Source organism: Triturus cristatus, chromosome 6 (assembly GCF_964204655.1).
Source record: "Triturus cristatus chromosome 6, aTriCri1.1, whole genome shotgun sequence".
NCBI classification, from domain to species: Eukaryota; Metazoa; Chordata; class Amphibia; order Caudata; family Salamandridae; genus Triturus; species Triturus cristatus.
Window position 1 is genome coordinate 1,808,696,875 of NC_140589.1, and position 19,301 is coordinate 1,808,716,175.

A 19,301-nucleotide genomic window follows, 5' to 3' on the forward strand; every position below is an offset into this window, starting at 1 on the left:
CATATTGCGGTGTTTACATTTCCCCACCCTGCCCCTCCCCCGCCCCGCCTCACTGCCCCACCGTCACTCCCTCCACGGACCGCTACTGCATGAGGGGGAGGGGCTATGGAGAGATGAAGGACACTGTTGGAAGGTGGCAGTAAAGGTATTTACGGTCTACCGAGAAAGAGGTCATTGGTGGGGTGTCAAAAAAGTATTTCGCACCAGCGCTAAAGCCGGCCGTGTCATGGCCTTTCTGTTTTTGGTTATTTAATTAACCGTTGGGTCATTAGGGCTACTGTGGAACATACTTCAAAGTACATGCTGATTACATTTACTGCTATATTCAAAGTTTCAAGTTTGAAGGTGATTTTACAAGTGTTTTTTTCTGGGAAGAATGAAATTGGAACCGGATGGTGGCTGATATGGGGCTGGGGCCAAAGGTCAGCTATGAGATAAGGTGTAATGGAGAGGGGTGGTAGAAAAGTGGATAATCAAGCCTGTAAGGGAGTGCGCTGCAGAATCAGGGGTCAGGTGGAGGTAGTAATGAAGAGGGTTTCTCCCCGAAGGCTCGCACAGAGGGAGCCCGAGTAGTGTCACTTGCCTGATACTCCCACCTCAGAAACCTCCTCTTCCCATCAAAGGGACATTAAATGGAAAAAAAACAGTTTTTGAGAGTGATAACATTGAGAAAGATTTGGAAAAGAGTACGTTTTACTGGGCCTTGTAAGACTAAGACGAGATAAAGGAGGGCTTGTAAGCAGGCCTGGCTAGACATATAAGAGACAAATCGGGCCCGCAGTGGCTCACACGAATACACCCTTGGCCCACCCAAATAAAAATTCCTGGAGCCGGGCCTGCCTCACCCTGAAGACGACTTTATGAGAGGGACGTCCAGCAGCCAGTCAGTGGGGTGAGGCGCGGGAGGAAGCAATTACCCCAAGTGCGTCACTCAGGCCTAGCTGCGCGCCCTTCTCAAGTGGGTGAGGTGTTTTGTATGTAAAGAATGAGGTACCCGGAACTGGTTAGTTGGGACCCGGCCGTACCCAGCCCAGGGGCACAATGTTAAAATACCAAAGCGTGCAGCCGCCGCCATTCTGACTCGGCGAGCGACGGGGACCTGCTGATCGAGGGATGCGAGCACCCCTTTGAGGGTCTTCTGAGGGTCTGGGGTGACCATGAGGCCGTGGGTGGTGCCCGCCGCGCTGGCCCTCTGCCTCGCGCTGTCACTGGGTGAGTTGTACCCTCTTGTTGGACTCCTGCTCTCTGTGGGAGGTGAATGGGTCCGTAGAGCGGAGGGGGGGGGGGGGAGGGGGGCTGCCCTGGGTTCATGGCGCACACGTGTCAGAGGGGCTGGGTGTCTTAGGGGGCTGTGTGAGTAGGGGCAGGGCGCTAGTTGACCAAGGCACGTGGAGTTGTTGCCCTGTTTAGAGAATTAAAGGAGGGCACCTGTGACGTCACCAGCCCATAATATCACTGCAGTCAGAAGGAGGGGTTGGGGGGGGGCGGGAGGGGTGGTCACTAACGAGGGGTTCTCGCGAGGCCATTGTGGTTTATCAACAAATGAAAGAAAGCCACTCTGGAGACGGTAAGATGGAAAGGAATCGAAAGAAAGAGACAGACACGGAACCGAAGAGAGACACGGAACCGAAGAGAGAGTGAAGAAAAGAGCAAAGGTAATTAGAACCGAACAGGCCATATAGAGAGAGAAGGAAACCGAGAGAATGACGCTAAGAATGGGAGCGAGCAAACCCGTGATGGCCGTGAGCCCGATTCACAAATTAGGTGGAGTGAAGTTCCTTAATGGATGGCTGGATGGATGGAAGGGCCACGGATGCAGGAGGAAAGCATCGGTGGGTGACGGGTGGGTGGGTTGTAGCAGAGCGTTTCCAGAATACAGCTGCGTGGCTTTTCATGTACATTTCTGGTTTGAGCCTGAGGTGTGGTGTGGCCGAAGACTCAAGTGTGTGTTGTCATACGTGATGTATTTTGTCTTACAATCATGCTGCGTAGCCTTATGTATGAGGTCTGAATGTGAAAGAGCGGGGGGGTGGGGGGTAGCACTGCAGTTTTGTGTACACACTAATATTGTAAACTGCCACCGACGCATCCTGTTCTAGGGAACAGGCCTGGGCCGTAACTTCCATTGTGCAGCAGGTGCAGCGGCACCGGGATCCCATCGATCCCCGATTATTGCGGTATTTTATGATTCTGCCAACAGCCAGTGCGTCATTTCCTTCCTCGCACTAATGCCCCTGACTCCCTGGCGTTCTTCTGCGCCCCACAGGCTTCATACGGCTGATTAATGATCATTGTTTTTGCATGTGTGCACAGAGACTAGAGCGCCCACCCAGGGGGGCTTCTTGAATGAGGGATTAGTGAAAGGCAGGGCCACCCTAAAGAGAAGGCTCCTCCTTTGCTGATACACTGTGAGCTTGGATTTGATGAAAGCCCCTTTCAGTAAGTACATTATACATATAATTTTAGTACAATCAAAAGGCCCTGGCTAAAGCCAAAGCTGACAAGAAAATTGACGTCCAAGGATCTACCAGTTCAGCACAGTGAACACTGTTCAGGTTTCTCCCATGAATCTACAGAAACCCCTGGGTACTACCGTTCGATTCCAATACATCTCTTGAATGGAAATACATTTGGAAAGGACAATTTCAATGGGACATTAACACAACACAAACAGCACTTTATGGCAAAGAAAATTGGGCCACACTGAGGTTTGGTTCTCACGAAAAATCTCTCCTTCTTTCCAATTGATGTATAAACAGATGGATTATGAATGCTGCATGGATAGATGGGTTAAGGCTGTATGGATAGATGGGTTATGACTGTATGGATAGTTGGGTTATGGTTGCATGGATAGAACCACTACCGGAGGCAGGTCCTTCTCCCACCGCGCCGCCAAGACCTGGAACACCCTCTACCTACGACAAACCGAAGACCTGCTGACATTCAGGAGCCAACTCAAGACCTGGCTTTTCGACCAGTAGCAGCAGCACCCCCCCCCCACCCAGCGCTTTGAAACACTTACGGGTAAGTAGAGCGCTTTACAAATTAACTGATTGATTGATTGATTGATAGATGGGTTATGGCTGTATGGATAGATGGGTTATGGCTATATGAATAGATGGGTTATGGATGGATGGCTGTATGGCTAGATGGGTTATGGCTGTATGGATAGATGGGTTATGAATATATGGAGAGATGGGTTATGGCTGTATGTATAGATGGGTTATGGATGGATGGCTGTATGGATAGATGGGTTATGGCTGTATGGAAAGATGGGTTATGGATGGATAGCTGTATGGATAGATGGGTTATGGCTGTATGGATAGATGGGTTATGGATATATGGAGAGATGGGTTATGGCTGTATGTATAGATGAGTTATGGATGGATGGCTGTATGGATAGATGGGTTATGGCTGTATGGATAGATGGGTTATGGATGATGGCTGTATGGATAGATGGGTTATGGATGCATGGCTGTATGGATAGATGGGTTATGGCTGTATAAATAGTTGGTTTATGGCTGCAGATAGATGGGTTATGGCTGTATGGATAGATGGGTTATGGCTGTATGGATGGATGGGTTATGGCTGTACAGACAGATGGGTTATGGATGTACGCATAGATGAGTTATGGCTGTATGGATAGATGGGTTATGGCTGTGTAAATAGTTGGGTTATGGCTGCAGATAGATGGGTTATGGCTGTACGGATAGATGGGTTATGGCTGTAAGGATGGATGGGTTATGGCTATACAGACAGATGGGTTATGGATGTACGGATAGATGAGTTATGGCTGCATGGATAGATGGGTTATGGCTGCATAGATAGATGGGTTGTGGCTGTACGGATACATGGGTTGTGGCTGTATGGATAGATGAGTTGTGGCTGTACGGATAGATGGGTTATGGCTGTACGGACAGATGTGTTATGGATTTATTTATTTATTATTTATTTATTGGGCTTATTGAGCGCGACAGATACCCAAGAAGGGCTTCCCGGCGCTAAAGCAGAATACTGAACCAGAGAGACAGGAAAGGGTTAAAGGAGAAAAACCTGAACAGGTCACTGGTTGAAAAGCCAGGTCTTAATGGCTTTACGGAAGTGAGTGTACCTTGTTTCTAGACGGAGAGGTTGCAGAAGGGAGTTCCAAAGCTTCGGGCCTAGGAGGGAGAAGGATCTACCTCCCATCCTCGCACGGAAAGTTTTAAGAACACAGAAAAGACCTTGTGTGGTAGATCTCAAGCCTCGGGCAGGCGTGTAGGTGTGAACAAGGGTTTGAAGATATCTGGGAGCATTGCCCCACTTCATCCTGTGCATGAGGCTGAGAGTTTTAAATTTGACCCTGTTATCAATTTTTAGCCAGTGGAGTGCCTTTAAGTGACTGGACATACGATCTCTCCTGTTGCACTTACAAAGCAGTCTGGCTGCCGCATTCTGTACCAGTTGGAGGCGCCTCATGACTGCCTGAGATGCCCCTAAATAAAGGACATTCCCATAGTCCAGACGGGAGGTAATTAATGCATTGATCACTGTCTTTTGAGTGTCGTCAGGGAGCATCCATATGATTTTCCTGAGCCATCTCAGGATTGTGAAGCAGGTGGCTGTGAGACTGTTCACCTGGGGCTCCATGGTTAGGCCACTGTCAATGATGATGCCCAAATTGCGGACTTGGTGCGATGGAGTTGGCAGGGGGCCCATTTCGGATGGCCAGTGTCTGGAATTCCAGAGGTTATGATTGGGACCTACTATCAGAACCTCGGTTTTACTACCATTGAGTTTAAGCATGTTTTTATTCATCCAGGAGGAAATGTTCCTAAGGCCAGTCTGTAGGCGTGAAGGAAAGTCATGATTTTCGTTTGATAGTGAGATAACGATTTGGGAGTCGTCAGCGTATGTGAACATGTTAAGACCAGCTGATTCAGCGATCTGGGCCAGCGGGGCTGCATAGAGGTTAAAAAGCAGGGGGCTTAATACTGATCCCTGTGGATTCCGTGCGGAGAAAAATGGACCTTGGATGCCGCATTACTGGAAGAGATTTGGAATGTCCTAAGAGTCAGGAAAGATGCAATCCATACTAGTGCCTTTCCTCTTATGCCCATGTTGGAAAGGGAAGCGAGCAGTGTGTTATGGGAGATGGTATCAAACGCCACGCTGAGGTCAAGTAGGATCAGCGCGGCAGAGTTACCCTTATCGACCAGATGTCGAAGATTTTCCACGACTCCAAGTGATGTAGTCTCCGTCGAGAATCCGGTGCGGAAACCCGATTGGGAGGGGTGTAGAATACTATTTGCCTCCGTAAAATTGGTGAGATGTTCGTGGACATGCTTCTCCAAGATTTTGGAGAGAGCAGGCAGGAGGGATATTGGGCGGAAATTTGCCAAAATGTTGGGGTCGGCCGATGGTTTCTTAAGAAGGGGCGAAACCATGGCATGTTTCCAAGATGGCGGGACCGTGGCAGAGGAAAGAGATAAGTTTAAGGTTTGACATAGCACGGCAAGAAGAGGAGTGTCCAGGAGTCTAAGAGTAGGGATCGGGAGGGGGTAAAATGTAAATGTAAATGTATGTGTCTTGTAAAGCGCACTGCTGCCCTGAGGCGTCCTGGCGCTGTAGACCGCTGGGGAACCCATCCTGGCTATCCCTGTGAGATGGTCCCTCCAGGGTATCTCCAAGGTGAAACCAGGCATCCCTGGCGAATGTGGGGGGCCGTTGTGGAGATGAGGCAAGCTAATGCCCAGAGTTGCCGAGTGTCAGCAGGAGATCCAGATTTAACCTTCCCTAAGATGTCCCGCAGACCTTGGACATCGATCTCGGGCCAAGAAGTAAGTGGCGCGTAGGGCAGATGGGGTTGGACATAGATGTCGTCTGTATTGGGTCCGAGGTTTTGCGTACTATTGGATTGAGCCTGCTGTTGTGTTGCTATATCCTGGTAGATATTCTCAATTTTAGATGTAAAATATTTCGCCAGTTCCTCACATTGAAGACTATTAAGGGGCGGAAGTTTGGAAGGAGTATTTGCGCCTGCTAGCTCTTTTACAAGATTAAAAATAATTTTTGATTTGTTGGTAGCTTCAGATATGGATTTTGCTACATAGTTAGCTCTTGCCTTGTTGCATGCTTTATGATAGAGCTTGAGCTCGCTTTTGTAGTGTGTGCTGGCAGCCCGGGGAGTAATCCTTCCTCCACAGGCGTTCTAGTCGTTTACATTTGGATTTAGTAGCCTTCAGTTGTTCGTTGTACCATGGGGCAGGCGGGTTATGGGAAGTGGTTTTTTTGTGAGCTAGGGGCAGGCAAATGTCTAAAGCAGCAAGGAGCCATTTATTGATATTAGTGGCTACAATTTCAATGTCTCTGGTGTTTAGTGATTCCTCCGGTGTGGTCGCGCTAAGGATGGACATGAGGCGGTTAATGTCCAGATTTTTCCAATTTCTTTTGAGGGACTTACTAGTCACGCTAGGAGGGCTGACGGCTGTACGGATGTACGGATAGATGAGTTATGGCTGTATGGATAGATGGGTTATGGCTGTATAAATAGTTGGGTTATGGCTGCAGATAGATGGGTTATGGCTGTACGGATAGATGGGTTATGGCTGTATGGATGGATGGGTTATGGCTGAACAGACAGATGGGTTATGGATGTACGGATAGATGAGTTATGGCTGCATGGATAGATGCGTTATGGCTGCATAGATAGATGGGTTGTGGCTGTATGGATACATGGGTTGTGGCTGTATGGATAGATGAGTTGTGGCTGTACGGATAGATGGGTTATGGTTGTACGGATAGATAAATAGCAGCAGAGCTGGCAGGCACAGTGACACGTTTTTTTAGAAAAGCAGTACTTGTAGTTTTAATTTGTTGATCATATGCTGATATTTTATAACATTCTGGTTCTGGAGGCATTTTTAACTGCAGCTCACCTTAGCACTTGCACTTTGTTTGTCAGCCGGTCCCCGGTCCACCGGGGCTCTTTGTGGTGATCGTGTGGAGGGACGCTGCTCTTCCCCCTGAGTCCTTACTCATAGTATTGGTGGCAGTACTTAAACATCATGGTTGCCCGGCCGTGCAGCAATAGATATCAGCGCGCCGGCAGGCACAGTGACACGTTTTTAAAAAAAAGCAGTACTTGTAGTTTTAATTTGTTGATCATATGCTGATATTTTAAAACGTTCTGGTTCTGGAGGCATTTTTAACTGCAGCTCTTGCAGTTGCTCTTAGCACTTGCACTTTGTTTGTCAGCCGGTCCCTGGTCCACTGCGGCTCTTTGTGGCGATCGTGTGGAGGGACGCGGCTCCTACCCCTGAGTCCTTACTTCCGGTATTGGTGGCAGGACTTAAACCTCATGGTTGCCTGGCCGCGCAGCAGACGCGGGCAGCAGGCGTGCCGCCGGCTCGCGGGCAGCACCAGCCATGCTGCCCAGTTGATCAGTAATGAGGTAATCCAATGGTCTAGAAATGACCTCCTGTTCTTTAGAGATAAACCTTGTTCTAGAGAACATGCTATCAACCTGTCCATTGAAGCACTTCCAAGTGCGTGTACTGGCTGTAATCAGGATCTTGGTGACACCGCTGAGTATCCAGACAAGTACAACCAGAAGGGCTGCAAGTGGGGTTTGAGTAAGCATGCTGCTGTGATTAGGGCATGTCTAATCAATTCTAGATCGTTGGCTAGGCATGCGGAGGATATATGGCTCCTACTTGCGGAGAATGAGTGGGATGTCATGTTCCTGACAGACAAAAGGAAGAAGGGTATGAAGTTCCTTGGTGCCTTAAAAATCTTGGTCAGAGACCTAGTTATAGTCACTTGAGGCAGGTTGGCCTGTCAGTTGAGTAGTGTGAGGAGAGGAATTCCTCCTTTTGGAACTAGTGCCCTCACACACCCAGCAAGCTAGGTGTCATGCTTCATCATATGGACCTGCTCCTCTTCGGGTCGGCACTGCAATACCCGACGGGCACCCATAAAGGAGCTCTTTATTGGAGATCTTTTGTTCCTTGCCGTTTGGTGCCGCGGGTGTGAGGGCCCTAGTGTGTTTGGATGTAGTAGTGAGTAGGATGATTAAAACAGGTCAGGGGTCCTACGTACAACTTTATTCTAGCTGGGTCCCTGCCTGATTAAAAAGGGGGGGAGAGGCGACTATCTGACTATAATGGGTCACGATAAGGGCGCTCTACTCCTGATGGGTTAACATGTTTCTTGCCTATTTGTCTGGGGGATCAGTGGTGATTCTTCAGGACCTTAATGTGAAACTTATCTACACCCAGTGGTACGGTGAGAACCTACCTACCACTTAGTGGATGAGCAGGAAATGTGCCCGCGATTTCAATGGGCAACCTCAGGGGAGATACAAAATGTCAAAAACAAGATAGGTCTTAAATACAATTGTGAACATATACTAGTATTCTGCTGTCATACTTGGGTGAAGATCACTAGTGACTGCTCTGGTGAGCAGAAGTGCCTGTTTGATAACACACATTGTATGTGCATACCAAGTGGTGTAAATCATATCAATTATGTGACTCAAGCAAAGAACGTGGCACAAGTTAAAAACATGGTGCTGGTTAAAAACGGTGAAGAATTGGCTGAATGTGTGTCCTCAGTTGTAACAGTGAGTCCACAGTCATAGAACTCACCTAATCACTATTTAGTAAGTGCCTCATCAATTCCAGGGGGCTCTGGACACATTGGAGATATGTGTCTAGAAAATGTAAAAAGGGGTAAGCATTTCAGTGAGGCTCGTCATAAATCCTCCCTTCAAAGGGCCTCTAAAAGCCCCGTGATACAGAGGCCAGACAGTGGTGCTGAGCATGGAGGGGTGGTGCGGCTGGTAGAGCACCCGTCCTGCTTTTGTAGAGAAATGGTCCCTATCGCGGTTCCGGTTTCCAGAAGAAATGGCCACAACTCCCACAGGTCGTCAGGGGACCCAATCATGTATGGGTTGTCTCCCTGGAGCTATGGAGTTGTGGTCATAATTACGGAGCCGTGGTTGGATATAAAGGTACCTTTTTCTCACTAGGTAGGTACAGAGTCACTCATTAGCAGACTCGAACAAACATAGCTCCCACCGCTTACCTCTGCTGTCGCTGATACTCGGAGGAGTCTTAGAGAGTGTTCCATTGACTCACCTGGTTCAAGTAGAAACCAAGTGGTAGGCCTACCCCGCACCGCTGGACCCGGGATGGTAGTTAGCTCTGACAACGTTTCCTTCTTATACCTGCCGGTGTTCCTGCAGGTGTGGGGCGTGGGAAGCCAAATGGTTTCAGCTGTGTACTGGGCGTGTCACATGACGTTCAAGGACCGCTGGGAGAGATGGGGTAAAGTGTCGGCCATTTTAGAGTGTTGTGCTATTGACCAAGAGAAATGCGTGGTGGTTACTATTAAGTCCAGGCTAATTATTTTCAAGGATAGCCACTCAATATGCTTACTGTATAAGTTTCTATTGTCCAGTGTGGATAGCAAGCTAGTTATATAGGATGCCGGTTCGACGTTTTCTGCGGCGTTATCAGAAGGCAGAGTGTAGTGGATTTACACGTCAGCCAACTTGGAGTGGTGCGACTGCCTATTACCAAGTGGGTTGCTTTTTATTAAAGCGGAAATAGGTGGATTTACACGTCGGCCATCTTGGAGTTGTGCGACTGCCTATTACCAAGAGGGTTGCTTTATTATTAAAGCGGAAATAGGTAGCAGAGTGTTAAGGGTTCCCGATTATTTTGGGCAGGTCATGGGAGTTAATGAATTACCCGTTTTAACAGGTGAGTGTTTTTAATTGAAAGGAGTCAGTGAGTTTATTATTACATACTCCATTAGGCATGTGGAACAGAGAAGAGTTACCGTATGGTAGTGTGGCATGGTTCTTGTGCAATACATGAGAAAACAGTCTACGGTGGATTGTCTTAGAAACCCACCTCCAGACAACACAGGGGGCCCTTTTTAGGATTGAACAAAGATGGGTGCACCGACTTAATACTGATCAGCAGGGACTGAATGATGAGATTCCTTGGGGTTCCCTTGCCAACAACTAACTAATGGCAGAGACTAACACCTAGGACTATGTGGTGATATGAGTCACACAGATGGAGCATTTTAATTAAAAAAAACCACTTGATAATAGGCAGTCACACCACTCCAAGATGGCCGACGTGTAAATCCACTACACTCTGCCTTCTCATAACACAGCAGAAAACGTCAAACCGGCATCCTATATGACTAGCTTGCTATCCACACTGAACAATAGAAACTTATGGAGTAAGCGTTTCAAGTGGCTATCCTTGAAAATAATTAGCCTGGACTGAATACAAACCGCCACGCATTTCTCTTGGTCAATAGCACAATACTCTAAGATGGCCGACGCTTTACCCCATTTCTCCCGGCGGTCCTTGAACGTCATGTGACACGCCCAGTACACGGCTGAAACCATTTGGCTTCCCACACCCCGCACCTGCAGGAACACCGGCAGGTATAAGAAGGACCTGTTCTTAGAGCTAACTACCATCCCGGGTCCAGCGGTGCGGGGTAGGTCTACCACTCGGTTTTTACTTGAACCAGGTGAGTCAATGGAGTGTCAGCGACAGCAGAGGTAAGCGGCGGGGGCTGTGTTTGTTTGAGTATGCTAATGAGTGACTCTGTACCTACCTAGTGAGAAAAAGGTACGTTTATATCCAACCACAGCTCTATAATTATGACCACAACTCCATAGTTCCACGGAGACAACCCATACATGCTTGGGTCCCCTGACGACCTGTGGAAGTTGTGGCCGTTATTTCTGGAAAGCGGAACCGCGATAGGAACCATTTCTCTACAAAAGCAGGACAGGTGCTCTACCAGCCGCACCACCCCTCCATGCTCAGCACCACTGTCTGGCCTTTATATCACAGGGCTTTTTAGAGGCTGTTGGATTTGGCCCTTTTTGGCAGGTTCACCTCTAAACTTTTTTTGCCTTTTCTCTGACATGATATTGGTGGTTTTTGGCCTCTGCGCACTTTACCACTGTGGTCCAGTGTGAAGTGTGTGCGCTCTCTGTGTTACATTTGTGAGCTTGGCCTGCCCTCCCATAGGAATGCATTGGGGATTCCCTGATCAGTGTGTGTCAGTGGTAATTCCTGTTATGAGAGGAGCAGTGTGGTTAAGTCTGGCATGTATGAAAGTGTGTGAATAAATGCTGCTCAATGATGTGCACACATTTATTATGGTTATTTTAGAAATCCCACTTTTAGAAGTTGGCATTTCTGTGTGCTATGTGTCTGCCTGCCTGATGTGAATTGCATGTCTGGCTTGTGAGTGACAGGAGCTGAGAGGTGTGGGTGGCTCCAGGAGGGGCAGGATGAGTCAGAGCTAGGCTGAATGGGACACCTGAGCTGAGAGTGGTGGGAGGAGAAATCCCCTGACTCTGAATAGGATGGTGCTTCCCTAGTACAATGCTGGCTCCGCCCCCTGTGGTGTGTCTGATCACTGAGCCCCCACCTGACAAAGGGGAGAGGAGCTGGGCAAAACAAAGTGTATTCCAAATCCCCCCTAAACCAGTTCTGACTGGTATCCCCAAGCCCAGTGCTGTGACACAAAGGGAAATGTAGTATAAATATAGGGGCTGTGACCCCATGAAAATATTCAGTCTTGGTGTGCTGTTCCTGCTGGGGCGTGCTGCTGCTGGGGCCCAGGGGGGCTGCCATGAGGGCTTGCCTCCCTAGGGCCTGCCCTGCCCTTGGACCTGGAAGACCTTTTATTTTGGACCCTTTAGCTTTTCTTGACCTCCAGGACCTCTGGCTGCCTCTAGTGCTTTATAATTGCTTTTATTTTTACTTCCCCTGAAGAAGAAAAGCGTGGGTTGTGCAGCGCTGAGCTGCAGCCCTTTGGAGAGGGAATCCCCATCGTAGGCTGGTGCCCACCCCGCATTTTTCCTTACTTTCGCGGGTGCCCACCCCGCTTAGATGCAGCGTTTGCTTTTAATTGATGGCGGGTGCCCACCCCGCTTATGGTACTGTCTAGCGGGTGCCCACCGCTTTGTTTTTTTGTTTCACGAGCAGCGGGTGCCTACCCCGCATGGAGGATTTCATTTAAGCGTGCAGGAGCCCACCCCGCATTTGGTAATCTCCTAAAGAGCCGCCACGATCGAGCGCGGCGACCCGGAAGACAGGCGGCCTTGCCTGACTGTGGGCGGAGCTTAGCCCACATCCGGCGAGCAGGGAGAGGAAGTCCCGCCCGCCGGAGAGCCGTCAGGAGCCACCTTGAGAAGAGAGGAGGCCCGACAAGGACAGTCCCCGAGGAAGGGGGGCTTCCCTAAGTATGCCGCAGGCTGCCCAGAGCCCTGCGGGCTCCATTACGAAGTCCCGGTCTCAGAAGGGGGACCGGGCGAAGAGAAGCACCAGGAGGACCGGCGCCGAGGCGAGCCTACCCCAACAGAGCCCGGGTGAGTAGGGGCTTCATCCGTGTTGTGGTACCTTGAGAGGGCACAGTGTTGGTTCCCGTGTCCCGGCCTATTTCCTGAGCGGCCCCCGCCTGATAGGGGGTCGCTCCAACGAACGGGGCATATTTGTCTTAAAAGGGCCCCAGAGGGGCCTGTGCTGGTCCCCGTGCCCCTTCGAGTCTGGCCATATTTTCAGCTGCCCCGCTGGGGCCATAGTTGTTTTGAGAGCCCCAGCGAGGCCCCGAGGGCACAGTTGTGCCAGGGCCCATTAAGAATTCTCTCTTTGGAATAAATGTTCCTGACAGAAACATGGTTGAAAGACTCAGCCGCAGTGGCGTTAGGCGTCCCACCTGGGTTCAAGATATGCTGTGCTAACAGGGAGGAAGCTAAGAGGGGAGGGGGGTAGCCATTATTTTAAAAGACACTTGGGAAATACTATCCTCACCGCTCTTAGAAATCCCACTTTTAGAAGTTGGCATTTCTGTGTGCTATGTGTCTGCCTGCCTGATGTGAATTGCATGTCTGGCTTGTGAGTGACAGGAGCTGAGAGGTGTGGGTGGCTCCAGGAGGGGCAGGATGAGTCAGAGCTAGGCTGAATGGGACACCTGAGCTGAGAGTGGTGGGAGGAGAAATCCCCTGACTCTGAATAGGATGGTGCTTCCCTAGTACAATGCTGGCTCCGCCCCCTGTGGTGTGTCTGATCACTGAGCCCCCACCTGACAAAGGGGAGAGGAGCTGGGCAAAACAAAGTGTATTCCAAATCCCCCCTAAACCAGTTCTGACTGGTATCCCCAAGCCCAGTGCTGTGACACAAAGGGAAATGTAGTATAAATATAGGGGCTGTGACCCCATGAAAATATTCAGTCTTGGTGTGCTGTTCCTGCTGGGGCGTGCTGCTGCTGGGGCCCAGGGGGGCTGCCATGAGGGCTTGCCTCCCTAGGGCCTGCCCTGCCCTTGGACCTGGAAGACCTTTTATTTTGGACCCTTTAGCTTTTCTTGACCTCCAGGACCTCTGGCTGCCTCTAGTGCTTTATAATTGCTTTTATTTTTACTTCCCCTGAAGAAGAAAAGCGTGGGTTGTGCAGCGCTGAGCTGCAGCCCTTTGGAGAGGGAATCCCCATCGTAGGCTGGTGCCCACCCCGCATTTTTCCTTACTTTCGCGGGTGCCCACCCCGCTTAGATGCAGCGTTTGCTTTTAATTGATGGCGGGTGCCCACCCCGCTTATGGTACTGTCTAGCGGGTGCCCACCGCTTTGTTTTTTTGTTTCACGAGCAGCGGGTGCCTACCCCGCATGGAGGATTTCATTTAAGCGTGCAGGAGCCCACCCCGCATTTGGTAATCTCCTAAAGAGCCGCCACGATCGAGCGCGGCGACCCGGAAGACAGGCGGCCTTGCCTGACTGTGGGCGGAGCTTAGCCCACATCCGGCGAGCAGGGAGAGGAAGTCCCGCCCGCCGGAGAGCCGTCAGGAGCCACCTTGAGAAGAGAGGAGGCCCGACAAGGACAGTCCCCGAGGAAGGGGGGCTTCCCTAAGTATGCCGCAGGCTGCCCAGAGCCCTGCGGGCTCCATTACGAAGTCCCGGTCTCAGAAGGGGGACCGGGCGAAGAGAAGCACCAGGAGGACCGGCGCCGAGGCGAGCCTACCCCAACAGAGCCCGGGTGAGTAGGGGCTTCATCCGTGTTGTGGTACCTTGAGAGGGCACAGTGTTGGTTCCCGTGTCCCGGCCTATTTCCTGAGCGGCCCCCGCCTGATAGGGGGTCGCTCCAACGAACGGGGCATATTTGTCTTAAAAGGGCCCCAGAGGGGCCTGTGCTGGTCCCCGTGCCCCTTCGAGTCTGGCCATATTTTCAGCTGCCCCGCTGGGGCCATAGTTGTTTTGAGAGCCCCAGCGAGGCCCCGAGGGCACAGTTGTGCCAGGGCCCATTAAGAATTCTCTCTTTGGAATAAATGTTCCTGACAGAAACATGGTTGAAAGACTCAGCCGCAGTGGCGTTAGGCGTCCCACCTGGGTTCAAGATATGCTGTGCTAACAGGGAGGAAGCTAAGAGGGGAGGGGGGTAGCCATTATTTTAAAAGACACTTGGGAAATACTATCCTCACCGCTACTTAAAATGGATATGATTGAAGGGCTCAACTTTTGTATCAAGATCAGCCCAATAACCGCCTTCGTAGGGCTCCTGATTTATAGACCCCCAGACTGTGTGACAAGTATGTACCTGGAATTGTGCAATTACATTGCCCAGAAATCGCTATTATATTCTAATTTCACTGCACTAGGGGATTTTAACCTGCATATGAATGATCCAAGATGTGTTCAGGCAACACATGTGGTCTCGTCCCTCTTGGATGCTCACCTGACTCAGCACGTGAAACTTCCCACTCATAAGGCAGGAAATACTCTTGACCTTGTGTTCTCAAATATTCCCTCTCTGAAAACGGACTCCCCAAGACAAATGGCTCGGACCGACCATTGCCTAATTCCATTTTCATTTAATGTGGAAAAACCCAGTCGGCAAGGGAGCACTCGCTTTTGTTTAAAGAGAAACTGGAAGAAGTTGACAGCGTGTAATGGATGTGGCTTCTCACCAATAAGCCACACCCAACCCCTGCACTTCCACCTGGGAGGCAAATATACCACTACACCTTTAAAAATATACTTTGAACAGCACTTCCTTTAGGCAAGGCAAGAAAACAAACCCAAATGTAGGTAAAGTAACACACACACACATTTATTAATGAACGGTAGGCCAACCAAACACTTTTAAATGAACAAGTAAAATAAAATGCAGTGACTCTCTTTCTTTTAGAATAAGGCTTTAACCCCTTGAGTGCCCCGCCCTTTCCCCGCCCTGTGCCGGCCCTTTCATTAGCGGGCGGGGTTCATGACGAGATAGTCTCGTCATGGGCACAGCGCAACCGCGGCCCATGACGAGACCATCTTGTCATGGGCACTCAAGAGGTAAAAGGCTTTCTGAGATGTCAAATGCACAAGATTCAAATATATGTAGCAAACTTATAATCTAAAGGCATGAATCAATAACTGAGCAAACTATAATCTAAATGGCATGAAACAATAATTATACTGATTAATAAACAAGCAATAACTGATATAAGATAAGATACACAGGATGTCCTGCAAGAGATCAGAAAGACATATATATATATATATACACAGTAGAGGATTACTCTGGATGTGCACCTCCCACACCACAAAGAAAACACCTCAAATGATCAAAGCCACTGGCCACATATTCCAATGGCAATAACCACAAAACGTAATACATCACCTAGCATCTTAGCCCACTTCCAACTGGGGGAGCCTTCACACAGCAGGGGATCAGAGCTTCAGAAACCAGGGTCACTCCGAAATAGACACGTCTGTCCTCGCTCGGATTCCAAACTCCCAGTTTCTCAGCCTGCAACCCTCAGCTTTAAACACACTAGAAGATTCGCGAAAGACCTCCTCCCACCGCCAGAGGAATTAGACCAGAACTGGCCAAGTTCCAAGCAAGCATCCTCGTGGCAGTAAGGAGCTATCAAGTCTCTTCCTCCATTCACACTTCTTCCAGCCTCTGTCTTGACGAAGCTCTCACAAGGTCTTCCACAGTACACTAAACAAAAACAATCACTCAGGAAAACCGCAAGACCTTGAATGCGAATAAACTAAACAACTTGCAATCACTGCTGTGCACGCAGCAGCAAGGCAGAGTCAGACATGAGGCCCTGTCAAAGGCAATAGTCAGCACCTATAATTCTCATGCACACAACTTACAAACACCACTGTGCACACATGAAAGTTTGAAGCAAGGTAAAGTCAGAAAGCAGGATGACATGAGGCCATGTCAAAGAAAGACAGCAAGATTACAGGATAGAAGAGAAGCAGATATATGCAGGACCATCCTACATTAAGGCTAGGGTAAAATAACACACTAAAGTCAGTTAAAATGGTGGCAGTCGGAGGTCATCATAGGGTGCCAGACTACAAGAGTGGCTCTCCCACTACACAGCGGAGGTCTTAGGCCCAGTTTTGCAGATCAGTCAACCTCCATTAACTAATGGCCTTAAATAAATGGATTTCCGAGGCGATGGAATCCACTGCCCCACCTACAGTCACTAAATCGATGAATTAATATTATTATTAGCATTTCTAGAGCGCGCGGCTACTACCAACGGAAGTGTTCCGGCGCTAGCATCCAACAAATTGAGGGGGGGAGATAAGCCTTGCCTTGCTAAAGTCCTTTCTCAAAAATCACACTGAAAGGGTCTCTTTACAACCTCATCAGTCCGAACCCAAACATTATGGTGTGGAGTTCCTCAGGGGTTGGCGTTGAGCCCGCTCCTCTTTAATATATACCTGGCCTCATTGTTCTCACTAATAGCCAACTAGGGCGTGAAGGAGATATCATATGCCGACGACTCACAGTTGGTATTTTCTTTTAAAGATCAGTCAGCCGATTCTTTTAAGAATTTTAAAGGCTGTCTGAAGGACATCGCTCTTTGGATGAATAACAACAAACTTAAACTCAATGCAGAGGAAATGGAGGTGTTGTTCTTCGGCAAGATCCAGCAGCGGATCTGTGGTGGCCAATGGAAATGGGTTCCCTGCCCGTTCCAGCAGGCACAGAAAAAAATTTGGGAGTAAAGTGGGAGGCAGATCTCTCTTTTTCAGCACAGATACAGCAAGTGACAGCTTCTGTTTCAGCAAGCTGAGACACCTGCGGCAATTCCTACATTTGCTGCTGGAGGATTACTGCCGGGTCACAATCCATGCCACTGTGACATCTAGGCTGGACTATGCTAACGGCCTATATTTGGGCTTGCTAGCGTACGTTATCAAAAAACTACAGATGGTACAGAATGCGGCTGTGAGACTGATTAGACGTGTTCCATTTCGTCATCACATCTCTTCGAATATTAAAGAGCTTCACTGGCTGCCGGTGGCAAAAAGAATTGAGTTCAAGGCCCTAACCTTAGCATTCCGGTCATTCCAAGGGAAGTGTCCCAGTTACTTGAGACAACGGTTGTGCATCTACAAACAGAATCGCGCATTGAGGTCCAACTCTCAAAATCTGCTTTGTGTTCCGCGAGTTAGGAAAGCGCGCCTTGGCGGCAGATCTTTTACAGTAGGGGTGTCTAAGCTATGGAAGTCCCTGCTTAACCGCATGGGTCTGATCGAGTCAGAACCACTATTTAGAAAAGCTGTAAAAACATGGCTTTTCAGTCTAGTTTAATTTCTCTTAGGGTTCTGGTAATGTGCGGCATGGCTGCGCGCCGTCTATTGTCTTTAGCACCGGGACACCTCTGCTGGAGGTAGCTGTTCGCACTCTGCAAATGTCGAAATTATTATTATTATAGATGTGTTATGTCTGCATGGATAGATGGGTTATGGCTGCACTTATAGATGGGTTATGGCTGCACTTATAGATGGGTTATGGCTGTATGGATAGATGGGTTATGGCTGCACAGATAGATGGGTTCTGGCTGTATGGATAGATGGGTTAAGGTTGTACTGATAGATGGGTTATGCTGTATGGATAGATGGGTTATGGCTGTACGGATAGATGGGTTATGGCTGTACGGATAGATGGGTTATGGCTGTATGGATAGATGGGTTATGGCTGTATGGATAGATGGGTTATTGATGTATGGATAGATGGGTTATGGCTGTATGAATAGATGGGTTATGGATAGATGGGCTATGAGTTATGGTTAGATGGGTTATGAATAGGGGTGGGTGATAAATTCCGCTCCGCTGGTGAAGTTGGAGTTTTGGCTGGCTACTCTGGGCAAATTCCAGCAGCTCTGGCAGTCATGACCATTCGCGGTGAGAAAGCTGCTGCTCGAGTAGAATATCGACGCGAGCAGCAGTGAAACCAGCTTGAGAAGCGGAAGCGGTGCCCTCCGGCACTTCATGCGGTGCCGGTCGCTCAGATTTTCCAGTTTGGAACAAGCTCCCGGCGCCAAAAATCAGCTCTAGCAGTGATGGTTGGATGGGTAACTAGGTTATGAATGTATCGCTAGATGGATAGATGGGTTATGGATGACTGGATAGATAGATGGGTTTTAGATGCATTGTGGGATGAATAGATGAGTTTTTGATGGATGGCTGGATGGATGAATGTTTTATCAATGCATGGGTGATTGGATAAATGGGTTATGGATGCCTGGATTGATTATGGATGCATGGCTGGATGGATAAATGGGTTATCGATACATCGCTGGATAGATAGATGGGTTATGAACAACTGGATAGATAGATGGGTTTTGGATGCATGGCTCGAAGGATAGATGGGTTATGGATGAATGGCTGGATGGATAGATGAGTTATTGATGGGCGGCTGGATAGATAGATGATTTATCAATGCATGGGTGATTGAATAAATGGGTTATGAATGACTGGATGGGTAGATGGGTTATGGATGCATGGCTGGATGGATAAATGGGTTATCGTGACATCGCTGGATGTATAGATCTGTTATGAATGACTGGATGGATAGATGGGTTTTGGATGCATGGCTGGAAGGAAAGATGGGTTACGGATGAATGGCTGGATGGATAGATGAGCTATTGATGTGTGGCTAGATGGATAGATGATTTATCAATGCACGGGTGATTGGATAAATGGGTTATGAATGACTGGATGGATAGATGGGTTATGGATGCATGGCTGGATGTATAAATGGCTTATCGCTACATCGCTGGATGTATAGATGGGTTATGAATGACTAGATGGATAGATGGGTTTTGGATGCAATGCTGGAAGGATAGATGGGTTATGATGAATGGCTGGATGGATAGATGAGTTATTGATGGGTGGCTGAGTGGATACATGATTTATCAATGCATGGGTGACAGGATAACTGGGTTATGAATTACTGGATGGATAGCTGGGTTATGGATGCATGG

At 48.9% G+C, this 19,301-nt stretch overlaps 1 protein-coding gene across 1 annotated transcript in view; it reads left to right on the top strand.

The window, feature by feature from the left end:
* The first annotated feature begins 1,024 nt into the window (after nucleotides 1-1,024).
* LOC146822056 (uncharacterized) overlaps nucleotides 1,025-19,301 on the top strand; it is a 64,513-nt gene continuing 46,236 nt past the window's right edge. The window contains exon 1 of the mRNA XM_085613170.1: nucleotides 1,025-1,212. Coding sequence (XP_085469296.1) covers nucleotides 1,158-1,212 — 55 coding nt within the window. The 5' untranslated portion in view covers nucleotides 1,025-1,157. The remainder of the gene's footprint in view (nucleotides 1,213-19,301) is intronic.